The 18466-nt window shown below is 36.1% G+C and overlaps 1 protein-coding gene across 1 annotated transcript; it reads right to left on the bottom strand.

Moving 5' to 3' along the window:
* Positions 1-17501: 17501 nt before the first annotated feature.
* LOC110307455 (gem-associated protein 6) lies at positions 17502-17950 on the bottom strand. The gene has a single exon (XM_021179695.2). The coding sequence runs from the start codon at positions 17834-17836 to the stop codon at positions 17513-17515; it is 324 nt and encodes a 107-aa protein (XP_021035354.2). The 5' UTR covers positions 17837-17950; the 3' UTR covers positions 17502-17512.
* Positions 17951-18466: the final 516 nt, after the last annotated feature.

The raw sequence follows: 18466 nt of genomic DNA on the forward strand, positions 1-18466 counted from the left end.
GAAAATGTTCAAAATGGACCCGTTTTACAATATAAAACATGCCCAGAGAGAGAGAGACAGAGACAGACACACATACACACACACACACACACACACACACACACACACAGAGACAGAGAGCTATGCACATGTTGGGGTCATTGTTCAATGCATCCTGATACTCTTTGTGAGATGTAAGATCGTGACTTACTTATTTAAAAAGATAGTTTTAAAATGCTCTCCATTTAGATGTATAGTTTACAATAATTTCTTTTTTGTTGTTGTTGCTGATATCTTATCTGGTATTTCCATAGCTTTCTAATCTCGTATGAGGTCTGCAACCCTATAGGTGGAGCAACAATATGAACTAACCAGAGCTCGTGTCTCTAGCTGCATATGTAGCAGAAGATGGCCTAGTTGGCCATCAGTGGGAAAAGAGACCCCTTGGTCTTGCAAACTTTATCTGCCTCAGTACAGGGGAACACCAGGGCCAAGAAGTGGGAGTGGGTGGATAGGAGATTAGGGCTGGGGAAGGGTATAGGGGACTTTTGGGATAGCATTTGAAATGTAAATGAAGAAAATATCTAATAAAAAATGAAAAAAGAATAAAATTCTATTGTGAGTGATATAATCAATATACTGTACCCCCCAAAAGGAACCATCTAAAATATCACTTATTTAAACATTTTCAGACTAGTCATTGTATGTTAAGTTATTGTTTGAGTAGCAGCCTCCATATCTCTGTAGGTTTCACAAAATGAATGCTTCATCCTCACCTGTGCTGATGTCTGCTGTAGGTCAGCCAAAGTTCTGGTCCTTGTTAACTTCATTCAGGTTTCAGAGTGACAGGGCAAGCGTTAAGATATCCAGTCTCCTCACAGAGAGAAACCAGTGCCTAGGAAACCATGCCTTGGATTGCAAGCTTTCTCCTGGAGGTGAAACAAATTATTCAATTCACAGTTCATTGAACAAAGAAGTTATATGACCATGCTGAATAGAAAAAGCCAGAAAATAAATATTATCTTCCCCTAGAAAGGTATAGCACATACTTAGTATGATAATTTTATCTTCTCAAGCAGTGTGCTAATTTGTGGTCCTAGAATTATAAAGCCATGCATGTGGTAAACCCTTTAAGAATTAATTACCTTGCAGTATTTGACTGTAATGCAGCCAGAGTGATTTAAAGCAAGAAGCTGAAATTTTCCTGTAACGAGCCAGATAGTGACTATTTTCCTCTTTGTGGGCTATACAGCCTTGTTTGCAATTTCTCAACTCTGCTAAAGTAGCCAGAAAAGTAGCTCTAGTTATTATTGGAACAAGGGTAGATGTCTGTATTCCAAAACTTTATATACTAAACCAAAACATGTGCTGCATTTGTTTTGCTGATCATCTGTTTATTTTGGCATAGATTAGTTCTTGCCTGGTTACTACATCTGGTTTCTGTTTTCAGCACGAGGAGGGCTATAAATCTTTGATCCTAAAATACATATGTAAATTACCTTAATTACTCAAAAATTAGGCTATGTTTCATGAACCATATGTACATTGGACATACAGTAGAAATTTAACAAAGCCAGACAGGGCATAGAGTTTAGAGTTTTTTTTTTTGTTTTTTTTTTTTTTTTTTTTTTTTTTTTACTAGATATTTTCTTTATTTACATTTCAAATCTTATCTCCTTTCCTAGATTCCCCTCCAAAAATCCCCTATGCCCTCCCCCTCCCCCTGCTCCCCAACCCACCCACTCCCATTCCTGGTCCTGGAATTCCCCTATATTGGGGCATAGAGCCTTCACAGGACCAATGGCCTCTTCTCCCATTGATGACCAACTAGGCCATCTGCTACAAATATAGCCAGAGCCCCAAGTTCTACCATGTGTTTTCTTTGATTGGTGGTATAGTTCCAAGGAGCTCTGAGGGTACTGGCTAGTTCATATTGTTGTTCCTTCTATGGGGCTTCAGTCCCCTTCGTCTCCCTGGTTATTTCTCTAGCTCCTTCATTGGGGACCTTGTGCTCCATCCAATGAATGACTGTGAACATCCACCTCTGTATTTGCCAGACACTGGCAGAGCCTTTCAGGAGACAACTATATCAGGTTCCTGTCAGCAGACTCTTGTTGACATCTTCCTAGTGTCTGGGTTTGGTGGTTGTTTATGGGGTAGATCCCCAAGTGAGGCAGTCTCTGGATGGTCATTCCTTCAGGCTCTGCTCCAAACTTTGTCTCTGTAACTCCTTTCATGGGTATTTTGTTCCCCATTCTAAGAAGGAATGAAGTATCCACACTTTGGTCTTCCTTCTTCTTGAGTTTTCTGTGTTTTGCAAATTGTATCTTGGGTATTCTAAATTTCTGGGCCATTATGCACTTATCAGTGAGTGCATATCATGTGAGTTCTTTTGTGATTGGGTTACCTCACTCAGGATGATATTCTCCAGATCCATCCATTTGCCTAAGAATTTCATAAATTCGTTTTTAATAGCTATGTAGTACTCCATTGTGTAAATGTACCACATTTTCTGTATCCATTCTTCTGTTGAGTGACATCTGGGTTCTTCCCAACTTCTGGTATATGTATATGGTTGAGAATTTTTTAAGTAAGTGCTGTTTTTATATAATTCCATACCTTTCTCCCACCTACCAATTCCTTCTGTTCGCTCTACTCCATCTCAAATTCATGACTTCTTCTTTAATTATTACTGAAACATCTGCTCATCATTCATATATCACCTGTGCAACTATGTACCTATACACCTATAAGTATACCTATAGAACTATAAATACCCTATATGCCTATACATAGCCTATACTTCTATATATACCCTATATACCTATATATAGGCCTATACACCTATACCAACACCTCCATACCTTACATATATACAAATATACATATACATATATACTTTATAGAAAAATATACATAAATAATGCCTCCTGAGTCCATTTAGCATTGGTCCTTGGTAAATGTTTGGTTTATATGATTAACCACTTGGAGTTGGATAAGCCTTCTGGAGGCTTGCCCTTAGAGAAAACTGATTTTCTCTTAGCAGTCACTAATCAGCTATAGCTGTTCATCTAAAGGTGTGGCCTTGTAAGATTTCCCCATTACCATTTGTATATCAACTGCTATTGTCATTGTGTAGTACTTTTAGGATAGGAGATTTCATGGATACAGCTTCCCTGACATGTCTAGAAGTTCCAGTCAAGCAGCAGGCATTCTAGTCCTTCTACTTTTAGAATCTTTATGTAGCCTCTTCCACAATTTACTTTGATCTGTGTGTCTAGAGGTTACCTTGTGGATGTACTTGTTTGTGTGCTGGTGTGTGGTGGACACATATGCTACAGTCATAGGTGGAGATCAGCCAACTTGCTAGAGTTGTGTAGGCCTTACTATCTGAGCCTTGAGTATCAAACATAGGTTATTAGGCTTTATGTCTGGCAACTTAACCAACTTATCTACCTCACCAACCACAGAATCTGGAGTTTAAACTATTGTTTTGTAAATAAATTCTGTTAATGTATAACAACTGAGTTATAAAGTTTAGGAACAATTCTGCTCTAGAGTGATGCAGACTGGATTTATTGCAACAGCTCAAACTATGTTAAAAAATATTTTGAGATATATAGAGATAATGTGAAGAAAAGTCATTTATTATATTTCATAAAATAGTCCATTTAATAGAAATTGAATCTCAGTGCTCTTTTGGGAGTAAAAGTGAAAATATCCAGTAATCAAAAAAATATTAGAACATTCTGATTTAATTATTATAATGATATAGTCAATGCGAGTAGTCGCTTGATGGGACATTCATCCCATCCCATTCTGGAGAAGTTAATACATTATTACTTGCCCCATGCAGATGTAACCACATCTGGTCACAAGTTGTGGACCAAATGTGGCCATACTGTTATCTTTTGAAACTAATGAAGTTTCTGATAGACAACCATAAAAATATAAATGTATGTAATATTTGACAAATTAAAACATCATCCTATTGGAGTGAAATGCTGAATATATTTGACAAAACTAGATTGCTCACTTTTGTTCTAAGACTCAAAAGTGCATCTTCATAAGAACAGAGTAGCTAGAACATATTTTCAAGTTTCTCCTCCTCCACAAAATGCTGGCTTAAATATGAAGGAGAAATGTTAATTGATTCATTGAACTTTGGAAGCAATTATTTAACATTTTCAATAAACAGAAGCCTACCTCTAATCCCAAGCGACAGCTTTACTAAAGGCATACATTATAATTATGCTTCTGTTTTCATTTCCTCCTAATAATACAGACCAGGGAAAGGCTGTTATTCTACATTGGATTTCAAGCCATCATTCAGGCGAAGCTTCATTAAACCTCACCACACACAAAAGGTCACTGTGGGTGTCACGTGCTTCTGTTGTAGCAACTAAACACTACAAAAACTCTACTGAAAATATGACTAAGGTAAGATGAGAACTCAGATAATAAGTTCATCCATTCAACAAATAGAAGTGCAGATCAATAGACGGCAATCTTGCCCTGAAGAAAACCTCTCTGTGTGGAAGATTGAAGTTTAACTGACAATTAGAATATGTTTTATGTAAACACAAAGCTGGACTTAGCTCATCTCAGAAATCATGTTTCAGCATATAGAAATGTTACTTACAATACAATAACTGCTGATGTAGATCTGTAGGTTGGCTCAAAATACAAACTAAAAAAAAAAAAAATCTGTTTAAGAATGAACTTCAGGTTAGAGTAGGGAAGGAAAGCTACTGGACATAATTACTGGCTGGGTCTTGGACACTGCCACATTGTGTACTGAGAATGAGAAATAAGCTGCCACATGAAACTAGAGTTCATATGATCTGACCATTCATAAATGAAAATGGACAAACTTTCCTTTTTTATTAGATATTTTCTTCATTTACATTTCAAATGCTATCCCCAAAGTCCCCTATACCTTCCCCTTGCCCTGCTCCCCAACCCACCCACTCTCTTTTCCTGGCCCTGGCATTCTACTGTACTGGAAATATAATCTTCCCAAGACCAAGGGACTCTCCTTCCAATGATGGCTGACTAGGCCATCCTCTGCTACATATGTAACTAGAGACACAAGCTCTGGGGAGGCAGGGCAGGGTAAGTGGTTAGTTCATATTGTTGTTCCTCCTATAGTGTTGCACACCTCTTCAGCTCCTTGGGTACTTTCTCTAGCTCCTTCATTGGGGGCCCTGTGTTGCATCCAATAGATGACTGTGAGCATCCACTTTTGTGTTTGCCAGGCACTGGCATAGCCTCACAAGAGATAGCTATATCAAGGTCCTGTCAGCCAAATCTTGCTGGCTTATGCAATAGTGTCTGGGTTTGGTGGTTGTTTATGGGATGGATCCCTGGATGGGGCAGTCTCTGGATGATCCTTCCTTCTTTCTCAGCTCTGAACTCTGTCTCTGTAACTTCTTCCATGGGCATTTTGTTCCCCATGATATGCACTCACTGATAAGTGGATATTAGCCCAGAAACTTAGAATACCCAAGATACAATTTGCAAAACACATGAAACTCAAGAAGAAGGAAAACCAAAGTGTGGATACTTTGTTACTTCTTAGAATGGGGAACGAAATATGCATGGACAAACTTTCAATTAGCCGGGTAGCTGCTCTAAACCTACAGACTGATTAAAGCCACAGAACAATCAAGCACAGGCATCACAATGACTCAGATCTTCTATTATGGGATGGTCTGAATTCAATCCTATAGTTCCCAAGTGGTTTAGGAAAAGAGGGGCCTATGATAGTTAAGTTTTGCTGAAGAGAATGTCCTACAACCTTATCTACTAAAGAACTCAGATGAAATATGGTCTCTACTGAGGAGGAATACATTTAAAAAATTACAAACCACACATGTGCTTACATATTCAGGGTAGACAGAGAACAACAAAGTAGGTAGTAAGGGAACAGGGAACAAAAAGCACAAGAACTGGAAACAAATTTATCTGGGAATTAAAAAAATTAAAAAAAATTGAAAAATTATTAACAGGCAAATTGTAAAAACTGGACAGTTTTATACAGGAATATAATGTGTTAAAAATCAACAGGGTAGTTTGAGCAGTGGTGGCACATGCCTTTAATCTCAGGACTTGGGAGGCAGAGGCAGGCGTATTTCTGAGTTCGAGGCCAGCCTGGTCTACAGAGTGAGTTCCAGGACAGCCAGGGCCACACAGTGAAACCCTGTCTCGAAAAAAATATTTTTTTTCAAAAAACAAAAACAGAACAAAAAAAAAATATCAACAGGGCACAGCTTTTGAAAACAAAGTAAGAAATTGAAAGAATACTAAATGCTCTTTGTACAGGTTGATGGAACGATTTAAAGAAAAAATGGCTTATAGGAAGTTGGAGAAGAGAAAATCACTTGTTATAATGCAAATGTCAAGAACAGAGAGAGGGGTTTTAGATGTACAGAGGTCAAAAAAATGAAGTTGGGCTGCTCTGAATGAAGGAAGAAAGTGAGTAGAAAAAGAATCAGTAAATTTGCCATATTGAAGAAAGTGTGACTTTTCTGATTCACTGAATCCTCTTGGTCTTAAACAAGAAAACTATGTCCATCCACATGTGGTTGAGAGAAAGTATTATTATACAACATAAAAGAATAATATAATTGTTTCCTGAATGAAAATGTTACATTATTTACAACACTTTTACAAATTAGACCCATGGTAAACATTAACAAAAGATCACGTAGTAGTGAAATGGAATAACAAACAAATAGCTTATCTTTTGAAGAGAGTAAATCATATTCAAATTTAAAAGCGCACTGTGAACATTTTATATAAGCATATATATTTATTTTTATAGAAAATATATAAATGTATACCTAATAATATAATGAATATGTATATATGCAAGTTTATTTTATGTATTTGTTGTATATGTAAACATAAAGGATATTGAATTCAAAATGAAAGAGTAAGGTGAAATGGATGGAGAGGCCTGCATATACATAGATACATATCAACTGTAAACATAGGAATGATGCAAGGGGAAATACAGAAATCAATGGAAGCAAAATAATTAAACATAACAGGGAAGGTGAGAGGTGGGGAGACACTTAAAATTTTCAGTGTTCTTGTAAGTAGAAGATTTTATTGTTTTGTATCATACACACACACACACACACATACACACATACATTGGTTTACTCTTTACTTAGGAATCTGTGTTTATAACTGAGAAGTATTACACAGTTTTCTGAGTTTTTAAATAACTATTTAAATTAATGAGTATATACATGTGTGCATGTGTGCATGCATGTGTACAAATGTGTGTCAGAGCACATATGTGAATGTCAGGCAACAACCTGTTGTGCTAGGTCCTCCTCTTTCTTCCTTTGTTTTCCCAAGATCAACCTCAAGTCCCCCAGCATGGAGGCAAAGGCTTTTGCTTATTGAACTGCCTTTCTATCTCTGTTTTACATTTTTCTGGAATATACATTTCATCTCGAACGAAACCACTAGCCAGGCCTGCTTGGGTTCTCATTTGCTTTACACTTAAAATTTATGATTTAGTTCAGCCTTGTCCAGTGCCATGGACACTGCAGAAATTTACCAAATGATTGCAGGATAAATGGTAATCAGACTTTTGTCTAGGTTTCAAAAATATGCATTATTTGTTGATGAAACACAAAACAAAATAAAGACTTAGCCAACTGTACACAGTACAGTATAGCAGTATATAAGTAGTTAAAACAAAGATGATATGAATAGCCCTGATATACAATCAATCACAACAAAGTATGCTTACTAATGTATATTCCACATTATCAAAATATCAGACACTGGAAAAATAAGTCCAGATGAATTCTATTCAACAGCACAGATGCAACTTATACTACAGAAGAATGAAAATGACAAGATATACTTATCAGATATGCTTAAATCTCTCCATTGTGATACAGTTTGGAATAACAATGTGTAGGAAAATAGATGTTTTTTTCAATAAGGATAACTGATAAGTATGTATAGATACATTGGTGTATACTTTTTATACTTTTTTAAATGATTGCTTCCACTATGCATGGATAAAATTCTATCAAGATACGTGTTTTTAAATGACTCATACCCTTAAATACCATGTGGATTATAGATGCCACATGTATTTTTTCATTGACCTCTTGCTTTCAGTCAATGTTTCAAAGTGATATTATTATATGTCAATAGCTAGATTTCCAGAGAAATAACAAATCACATGCTGAAGGCTGGTAGATAAGTTTGGCTTCTAAACTCAATGGAAATTCAAGAGTTTTACTATTGGGTATAACATTATTTATTAGTGTGATAGGAATAATTTTTATCCTGTGAAGGTAGACCTTTTAACTTATATTTCATACAATTTTTTGTGAAAAAACTATCAAATTTTGTTAAAATATGTCATATTTATGAATGATGAGCTGATGCAGTCAGTGTATAAAGGCACTTGCCACCAAACCTGATAATTTGAATTCAATCTCCAGAAACTACATATGGGAAGAGAGAACAGAATCCAAAACCATTTTGTTTTCTAAATTCCACACATTTGCTGTAGCACACATCATTTGCTCAGTAAGATAATATGTAAATATTTAATATACTGGGCTATCTGCTACATCTCAGAAATCCACTAAGTATCTCTAGAATGAATCGCAAACAGACATTTTTTATTCATTATTTGAACTAAGCTCTTTAAAGTCACCAAATGACTTTAGACCTTGCTTCCTTGGCACTTCACTGACATAGTGACTTTTAGGGATCTTTAATCTAAAAAGAAGCATACTGGACCTGAAAATTGTTACAAGTCTCTCTTTTTCATTGATGTTCAGAAACATGATGTAATAATGGAAGAAATAAGACCTAAAAGAAGAAAATTACGCGGTGTTCCTTTCTAATTTCCCTGCTTTAAATGCCACTGTACTTTCACTTACAGTATTTTAATATAACATAAATGTATGTTTTATTACAATAATTTTTATTATTTTTATTTTAATTTCATTTATTTTATATTAGGACTACAGTTTCCTCTCCCTCCTCTCTCCCCACTTCCTCTCCTTCACCTTCCCTCTCTATCCCTGTCCATTCCTGTTTCCCTTTAAAAATGGCTGCCTGCAATGGAAATCAGCAAGCCTTTACATATCAAGTTGCAGTAAAATTAGGCACCCCCTCTTCTACTGAGGCTAGCCAAGGCAACCCAGTAGGAAAAAGGGGCCCAAAATCAAGGGGGGAAAAAGGTCATGGCAGCCCCTGTTCTCTCTGTTAGGAGTCCCACGACAAGATCAAGATATACAATTCTAACATATGTGCAGAAAACTTCGGTTGTGTCATGCTTCCTGGTTGGCAGTTCATGTTCTGTGAGCCCCTATGGGCTCTTGTTGGTTGATTCTGTGGGTTTTCTTGACCATTCTGTGGTTTCCTTGACTCCTCTGACTCCTACAATCCTTTCTTTACCTCTTCTACAGGATTCCCAAGATATACCTCATATTTGTCTGTGGGTCTCTCCAGCCCTTTCCATCAGTTCGTGGGTGAAGCCTCTCTGATGTCAATTGGGCTAGACTCCGATCTATGAGAATGGCAGAAAATCATTAGGAATAATTTCATTGACATTTTGTTCCATTAGTGTTTAGTTCTATAGTGGGTCTCTGGGCTTTCCAGACTCTGGCTTCTCTCTGCAGTGTTGGGGGAGGGCACCTTCTCATGGTATGAGTTACAAGCTGGAATAACCAGAGGTTGGCCATGCCTACAATTTCTATGTCACCTTTTACCCCAGCACATATTATAGGCAGTACAAATTGTAGGTCAAAGGTTTTATGGCTGGGTTGGTATCCCAATCTCTCCACTGGCCATCTTAACTAGTTACAGGAGATGACCAGTTCAAGATCCATAGCCTTTCCTGGGAGTTTCCATTGCCCTAAATTTCTAACTTGTCCCAGAGATACATCCCCCAATTACAGTTGTTTCTATCAGTTCTCCTTCTCTAAATCCTCACAATCCCTATCCCTCTTGTTCTCATCACCATCACACTCAAATCTAGTACCCTCTCCCCATCCACTCCACTCACCATGTCTCTTCTGTTTTTCCTTTTCAGCAAGGTTCACACCACATCCCCAACCCCCTGTTGTTACTTAATTTTTTTGAGTCTGTGTTTTATAGCATAGTTATCATGTATTTTATGACTAATATAGACTTATAAGTGAGCACATACCATGTTTGTATTTCTGGGTCTGAGATAACTCACTCAGGATAATTTTTTTTCTACTTCTATTTGCAGGCAATTGTTATGATGTCATTGTTGCAATACTTGAGTAATACTTCACTGTGCAAATGTACCACATTTTCTTTATCCATTCTTAATTGTATCTAGTTTTTTTCCCCAGTTTCTGCCTATTATGAATAAAGCTGCCACGAACATAGTTGAGCAAATGTCCTTGTTGTATAGTGAAACTTCCTTTGGGTATATGACCATGAATGGTATAGCTAGGTCTTGCATATCTCTTTTCAGGCTATATATCTATCTATATTATATATATGTATCCATATCTATATCTATATCACCATATTTGCACTCCCACCATCAGTGGAAGAGAGTTCTTTTTGCTCCACATCTTTTCCAGTATGAGTTGTTAAGTGTTTTTTGATCTTTGACATTCTGACAGGTATAGCATGGACTCTTGGAGTCTTTGATTTGCATTTCCTGAATGTCTAAGGGTGTTTCTTTAAGTGTTTCTTGGCAATTTGAGATGCCTCTATTGTAGATTCTCTGTTTGTGTTTTTACTCAATTTTTAAATGGTTCTTTTTGGTTGTTGTTATCTAATCTATTGAGTTCTTTATATCAGCCCTCTGTCTGATGTGGAGTTGGGGAAGATCGTTTCTTATTACATAGGCTGCCTTTTGTAGTCCTTTGCTTTATAGAAGCTAAGTTTCATGAGGTCCCATTTATTAATTTTTTATTTTAGTGCCTGTGCAACTATTTTTCTGTTTAGGAAGTTCTCTTCTGTGCCAATGCATTCAAGATTATTCTCCAGTTTCTCTTCTATAGGGTTCAGTATATCCAGGTTTATGTTGAGGTCTTTGATTCACGTAGACTTGAGTTTTGAGCAGGGTGATAGATATGGATTTACCTGCCTTCTTTTACGTGCTAACATACAGCTAGACTATTTGTTGAAGACTTTGTTTTTTCTATTGTATATTTCTATCTTCTTTATCAAAAATCAGTTACCCATAGGTGTGTGTGTATGTGCGTGCGTGTGTCTGTTGATTTATTTCTGGGTCTTTGATTTAATCCCATTAAACAACCCTTCTGTTTTTATGCTAATACCATGCAGGTTTCTATTATTTTTGCTCTGTAATACAGTTTAAAACCAGGACTGGTGATACCTCTAGAAGTTCTTTAATATACATGGTTGTTTAAAATATTCTGTGCTTTTTGTTTTTCCATAGGAAATGGAGTATTGATCTTCAAGGACTGTAAAGAATTGCATTGGAATTTTGATGGGAATTGTGTTTAATCTTTGGTTACTTCAGTAAGATAACTACTTTTACTATGTATATCCTACTAATCCATGAGCATGGATGATCTTACCATCCCCTGATATTATTCAATTTATTTCTTCAAAGACCTGAAGTTCTTGTCATATAAGTCTTTCACTTGCTTAGTTAGTTACACCAAGGTACTTTAGATTATTTATGGTTATTGTGAATGGTGTTGTTTTCCTGATTTCTTTTCTAGCACATTTATCTTTTATATATAGGAGGGGTACTGATTTTTTAAAAAATAATTTTGTATTTATGTAGCTACCTTTCCGAACATGTTTATCAGTTATGGGAGTTCTCTGGTAGAACTTTGTGGTCACTTATGTATCCTGCTATATCATTTGCAAATAGAGACACTGTGACTTTTTCCTTTCTAATTTGTATCCCCTTTCAATTGTCATATTGCTCTAGCTGAAATGTCAAGTACTAATTTGATTGGATATAGAGAGAGTAGACAGCCTTGTCTTGTCCTAGATTTTAGTGGAAATGCTTTAGGTTTCTCTCCATTTAATTTGATGTTGGCTGTATACTGACTTTATTATATTTTGTTATATGCCTGCATCCCTGATATTGCCACAGCTTTTAGATTTTCCAATTTTGTGCAGTACAGGTTTCTGAAATAAGACCTAATGATTCTTTTGATTCATAGGAATGTGTTTGTTGTGGTTTTCCCCTTTTCATTTCTCACATTGTTAATCTGCATAATCTGTGTCTGCCTTTTAATTAGTTTGGATAAGGATTTGTCAATCTTGTTGATTTTCTCAAATTTCCAACTTTTTATTTCATTGATTTTTTTGTATTGTTTTCTTTGAATTGCAGTGATTTCAGCCCCCAGTTTGATTATTTCCTGATGTCTCCTCCTGTTGGGTGTGTTTGCTTCATTATTTTCAAGAGTTTTCAGGTGTGCAACTAAGTCAGTATGAAATCTCACTAATTACTATATGAAGGCACTGAGCTTGATGTACATTCCTTTTAATACTGCTTTCATTTTGTCCCATATATGTATATATTGGTATTCATTTTCACTAAATTTTAGAAGGCTTCAGTATTTTTTTTTCTTTCCTCCTTAACTCAGTGTTCCTTAAGTATAGAGTTGTTCATTTTCCATGAGTTTGTAGTCTTTCTTTGTTGCAGTCTTTCTTTGTTGTTGGTGACCAGCTTTAATACATGGTAATATACAGAGGGTTATTTCAATTTTCTTTCATTTGTTGAGACATGCTTTGTGACTGTGTAGATGGTTAATTTTGGAGGATGTCCTAAGATACTGAGTAGGTATACTCCTTTTTGTTTGGTATGTTATCTAGATTTTTGTTACAGCTATTTGAGCCATATATTTGTTACTTCCATTTTTTCTCTATTTTCTGTTGCAGTGATCTGCCCATTTGTGGGAGTGGAGTTTTCAAGTCTCCAAGATTAATGTGTGTGGGTTCCATGTATGATTAAGCTTCAGAAATGTTCCTTTAATGAATGTGAATGCCCTTGCATGTGGGCATACATATTTATATTTGAGATGCCATATTGGTGAATTTTTCCTTTGATGACTATGAAGTGTCCTTCCCTCTCTCTGTTGATTAATTTTGTTAGAAAGTCTATTTTGTTAGAGATTAGAAAATGGTTAAACCAGCATGTATCTCAGTTCCAATTTTGTGTAAAGAATTTTTCCAGCCCTTTACTCAGAGTTAATATCTATCTTTGATGTGAAGATGTGTTTATTGTATGCAGCAGAATGATGGGTCCTGTTTTTGTATTCTTTCTGTTAGTTTTTGTCTTTTCCATGCAGCACTGAGTCCATTGATGTTGAGAGATATTAATTTCTCTTATTTTGTTGCTCACCACAGTGTGTGCACGTGTGTGTGCTTCCCTGCTTTTGGTTTTGCTGGTGTGAAATTATTTCCTTTGTTTTCTTGGGTGTAGTTAACCTTCTTGGGTTGAAGTTTTCCTTCTACTTTCTTCTGTGTGGCTAGATTTGTGGATAGATAGTGTTTAAACTTGGTTTTGTCATAGAATATCTTGTTTTCACCATCCATTCGATTGAAATTTTTGGTGGGTACAGTAGTGTGCTCTGACATATGTGGTCTATTAGCATCTGAAAGACATCTGTCCAGGTCTGATTGGCTTTTAGATTTTATATTGAGAAGTTGGGTGTAATTCATATAGGTCTGCGTTTATATATCACTTGGCCTTTTTACCTTGTATCTTTTAATATTCTTTCTTTGTTCTGTACATTTAATGGTTTGATTATCATGTGGCTTGGGGACTCTCTTCTTATGGTCAAATCTATTTGGTATTCTTTAAGCTTTGTTGTACATCTATAGGCATCTCTTTCTCTATGTTGAGTAATTTTTTCTATGATTTTTTATTGAAATTTTTTGGGCCTTTGAGCTGGAGGTTTCCTCTTCCTCTTATTCCTATTATTATTGAGTTTGTTCTTCTCCTAGTGACAGGATCTCCTGGGTATTGTCTGTCAGAAAATTTTGAGATTAGGATTTATCTTTGATCAGTCTATTTCTATTATCATATTTTCAACCCCTGAGATTCTTTCTTCATCAGTTGTATTCTTTTGGTGATGCTTGTGTCTGTAGTACCTGTTCACTTAGCAACGTTTTCCATTTCCAGAATTCCCTCAGTTTGTGACTTCTTTGTCTCTTCTGTTTCAATTTTCATTTTCCTTATCCTGGCTATTTTTTTCTCTGTTTTCTTGGCATTTTTTAAGGAATTTATTGGTTTCTTTCCTTTTTTGTTTGTTTGTTTTTTCCCCTTGACTTTTAAAGGTATTTGTTTTTATTTCTTCTTTAAGGACCTCTATCAACTTCATAAAGTTGGTTGTAAGGTCCACTTTTGGGGCTTCAGGTGCATTGGACCACTCTGATCTTGCTATCATAGGATAGCTGGGCTCTGGTGGTATCATATTGTCCTGGCTGTTATTGGTTGTGTTCTTATGCTGGCATTTAGGCATTTGAGTTTGGGATGATTGTAGGTGTAGGTGCTGACTTCTAAGTTAAACTTTGTTGGAAGGACGTTTTGTTCCTTGGTTTCTGTTTTCTCTTTGGGCTTTTGAACTTTGTGGCCTGGATTTCTGCTTGACTTCTGACCCACTAAGGTGTTTCTGACCAGGTTGGGTGCTTGATTTCTGACAACTTTCTTGGCCTTTGGGGCAGCATGTGGTCTCTGTTCTTCTGACTGGTATGGCCTGCACATGAGCAGCTGGATTCTTTTGGAGTTGTGAACATAGGCCCAGCTGCAGGGCAGGCAGTGAGGTGAGGGTAGGGAAGGCTGTAGAATGAGTCTTGAAGAACTGAATCTAGGGAGTGGGGCAGTTCAGCTGGCATGGGCTCACTCACCTGTCCTCCTGACTTGTTTGGCCTACATCTGAGCAGCTGAAGTCTGACTATAACTTTTAAAATATAGAATAAAATATATCAGACTTTTATTAGTTCCCTTCTGTCTCACTATGTGATAAGAATTGTTAAAATCTTTATTTATATAAGACAGTTGTTTGCAATGACTTCCATTTCTGTTTACAAATTATAGCTGTATATTATACTGCATCATATATATGTGTATATACATATACACACACACATATATATATATGATTTATACATTGGAGATGTAAATTTGGGTATAAATATGGATATAATTTGAAAGGTCTCTGTTTCTTTAATAATGAAATTACAGCATACTATAATATATATACATTATAGTCAGTTATTCTCTCTGAGGGATACTTAATTTTTCATATTTATTTTGAAAACCCAAAGAAATATTCCCTCAAAAATAATTTCATAAGTTTATGCTTTACTAATTTTGTGTTCATTAATTCATTGCACTCTTTTACCACATGTGAATATCATCTTTGCTGGTTTTGTGATGCAGAATGGTCAGTTTATAGTTTCAGATATATCAATGATATCGAATTCATTTGAAGGCCTTTTAAGATCATTTGTTTGAATTAATTCTTATTTTTAAAATTTTTATAATTTTATAAATTGTATACACTTTTTATTGTTTATATTTTTGATACATAAATTTTCTTGAATTATGCTAATCTATGAATTCATTCTCGATATAATTGTTCTTTCAATGCTTTTCCCAGTCCAAACTTCCCTTTTCCCCTTGCCATATAAACTTTGTTATTTAAATGTATAAGATTTTCTTGAATTCATCCATTTGCTAATTTTTTCTTAGATAAAAATGTATTTCTCTTTGCTTTTATTAATCGTGAATTTTGTATCTTTTGTGGAAGTAAGTACTCAGTATAAGATAAAATTCTGTCTCCTACTCTGTACTGATAATTTTATACATTTTTGCATTTAAATCCGCCATCCATTTTAATAGAGATTTTTAAAAAAAGATATGGCAGAAGACAATTTATTTCTTTAGTTAATTATTTGCTAAAGGCATATGGTGTGTCAGCAATTGTTCTCACCCTCAGATTATAGGAGTGAGCAGTAGAAAGTTCCAGGTCTCATTCAACTCTCTCTGGTGAGGAGAAGCTACTAAGCTAATGGCTGAGTACACAATACCACACGGTATGATACTAGCATGTAACAGATGGAGTGAAGAACATTCATCAGGCAGAAGAGATTCCTGGTTTAAATGATGCTTTTAGAGATCTCTCTGGGAAAGTGATATCTGTGTTTAGATCAGAAAGCAATAAGTGAACCATGTAATAACTCTGGCAAAATATATTCAGGTAGAGGACCAGAGGGAGGAAAGAAAGGGTGGGGACTATGAGGAGGAACCAGAGTAAAGGACATACACAATGTTGTGGGAAAGGAATCAGGATGCTGCCTCATCACAAGCTGACAGAAATCAACCCTGCCTCAGAATTCCTCCTCCATGTGGTGAGAAGCTCCATGTTCAGATCTGTATTTGAGAAGTATGTTCTGCTGTGTGTGCAGTTCAGGAAGCGCATACTCAGGCATCTCTCTACCTGTCCCAGAGAAACGACAGTCTCTGAAACCTCTGTTGTTGTGAAACTTTATACAAAGCCCTATATTTTTTGACAGTCATTTAGTATATTTGTAATTTGAACTGCTAAGTCTGCCTCACTATTCATTGATGTCACATTCTTTAAATTTCTGGATGTTTTTATTGTCATATTTAGAACAAACATAAAATATATGTTTAACTCTTGCTTGCTCTTGCTTCTATCTTGCTCTTCCTCTCCCCTTTCCAGTCTCTTCCCCCACCCCTCTCTCAATGTGCTCATGGCTATGGCCAGCCTCTACTTCTCTCTCTCTCTCTTTCTGCCTTTCTCTGTCTCTACTACTCTTTTAACCACCCCCCACATGCCCTGAATAAACTCTAAAATACATACATATACATATATATATATATATTTATTTGGAACTAATTTTAATAAATTAATATGGAAAATCCACATATTTATAATTTTTCTAGTAATAAATTTATAGTTATACCTTCTCCAAATATGCATGTACATTTCAGTAGTGAGCCTATTCTATTCTTGCTTCTTTGTTATTAAGGAATAACTTTTTTCAATCTGAGAATCTATTAATATTTTTAAATCCCGTTCTTGAAAACATTAGCAGTGTTACTGTTCAATGATTTGTATCTGTCTTATATATGGCTATCTGACTCAATCTTCATATTCTAAAATACTGTTGCTCATTTAGGATTCTTTTTTTTTAATATTGAAATTTATAAATTGATTTCATTGTTACACCTATTCAAAATGCATTCTTCTCTCACAAAAAGGGCGATTTATCTGAAATCACATACACCAAGAGTTCCTTTCAAATCTGACTTGCCTGTGTTTTTTCAGTGCAAGGGGTACTGCTCTTGTATCTTCAGTTCCCAAGGAACCCAGCACTCATGATCTATTCATCTGATCTGACCTAAACAAAACCTTAAAATACGCACACACACCTATAACCCTCACGTGCTTCTGATGTCCTATAATATAATCCACTTAGATTCCAAGAATTGAATACAAAACCAAAGAGTGAAGCCAGCGTGTTCACAGTGCTTGGCCTCTCACTGGGAAGCTGAAAGATGTCCTTGAATAAGATCCTGAATTCGGGACAGAATGATCTCATTGGAGCTGCTGCAATTTTCTGGAGCATATGGTGGGTCTATAGTCAGAACCCCAGCCACACAGAGAGTCTTTTGTGCATCCCCCTGCTCTGTGACAGGGATGTGGTTCTTCTTCAGCCATTTCTTTAGGCTGGTCCTCTTCTCTTCCAGATCCTCGGGGCTGTATCCTTTACAGTCTCCAGATATAAACACATGCATCAGCTTCTCTCGTACTCTGTGGTCACCTTCACTTATGGTTTCCACAGTCTGCACAGAGTGGCCCATGATTCCAGTCACAGACAATCTGCCATCTTCAAGGAAGTTTACGAGGACAATGTTGGCAGAGACTGGGTCTGTGGTTAGAAGTCATCCTTTATACTCCTTCTCACAGGCTATCACCATCACTTCTTTATAAATGTAATCTTCCCATTCTAAGGGGCTTTTCTTCATCCATTCGCTCATGGTTACCAGCTGGCTAAATCTACTCTTTCTCAATGATTCTCCGAAGGAGCTCTAGAGCTCAAAGACCAGGTCTTGCCCTGAGGCCACCATACCCAGATCTCTGCACGATCCAGGGAAACGCTGGAGAGACCCTTAGCTCACAAACCACCGAGTGGTCTTGAGTCGACCTCTCATTGAAGATTCTTAATCTATATATTTATATTAAATTCAATGACTGACTATTTGAATTTTCATTTAGAATATCTTCATTGCCCATTTAATTTCTTTAATGCATCTGTCTATGACTCAATAAAATTTTAAGTAGAAATTTATATTGTCTCCTTTATCAGTTTAAATGATTTTTTTACTCGTCATTGAAAGTATACTTACCAAATTAAATTTTTTAATTTAATTTGATAATAACTCAACTGTTCTATTACTTGAGTAGTCATATTTCCCACATGATAAATTGGG

Source organism: Mus caroli, unplaced genomic scaffold (assembly GCF_978045245.1).
Source record: "Mus caroli unplaced genomic scaffold, Mus_caroli_1 scaffold_14, whole genome shotgun sequence".
NCBI lineage: Eukaryota > Metazoa > Chordata > Mammalia > Rodentia > Muridae > Mus > Mus caroli.

Excerpts from the sequence above, each read along its gene's own strand:
- LOC110307455 (XM_021179695.2), bottom strand. The coding sequence starts at position 17,836 with ATGGGCCACTCTGTGCAGACTGTGGAAACCATAAGTGAAGGTGACCAC.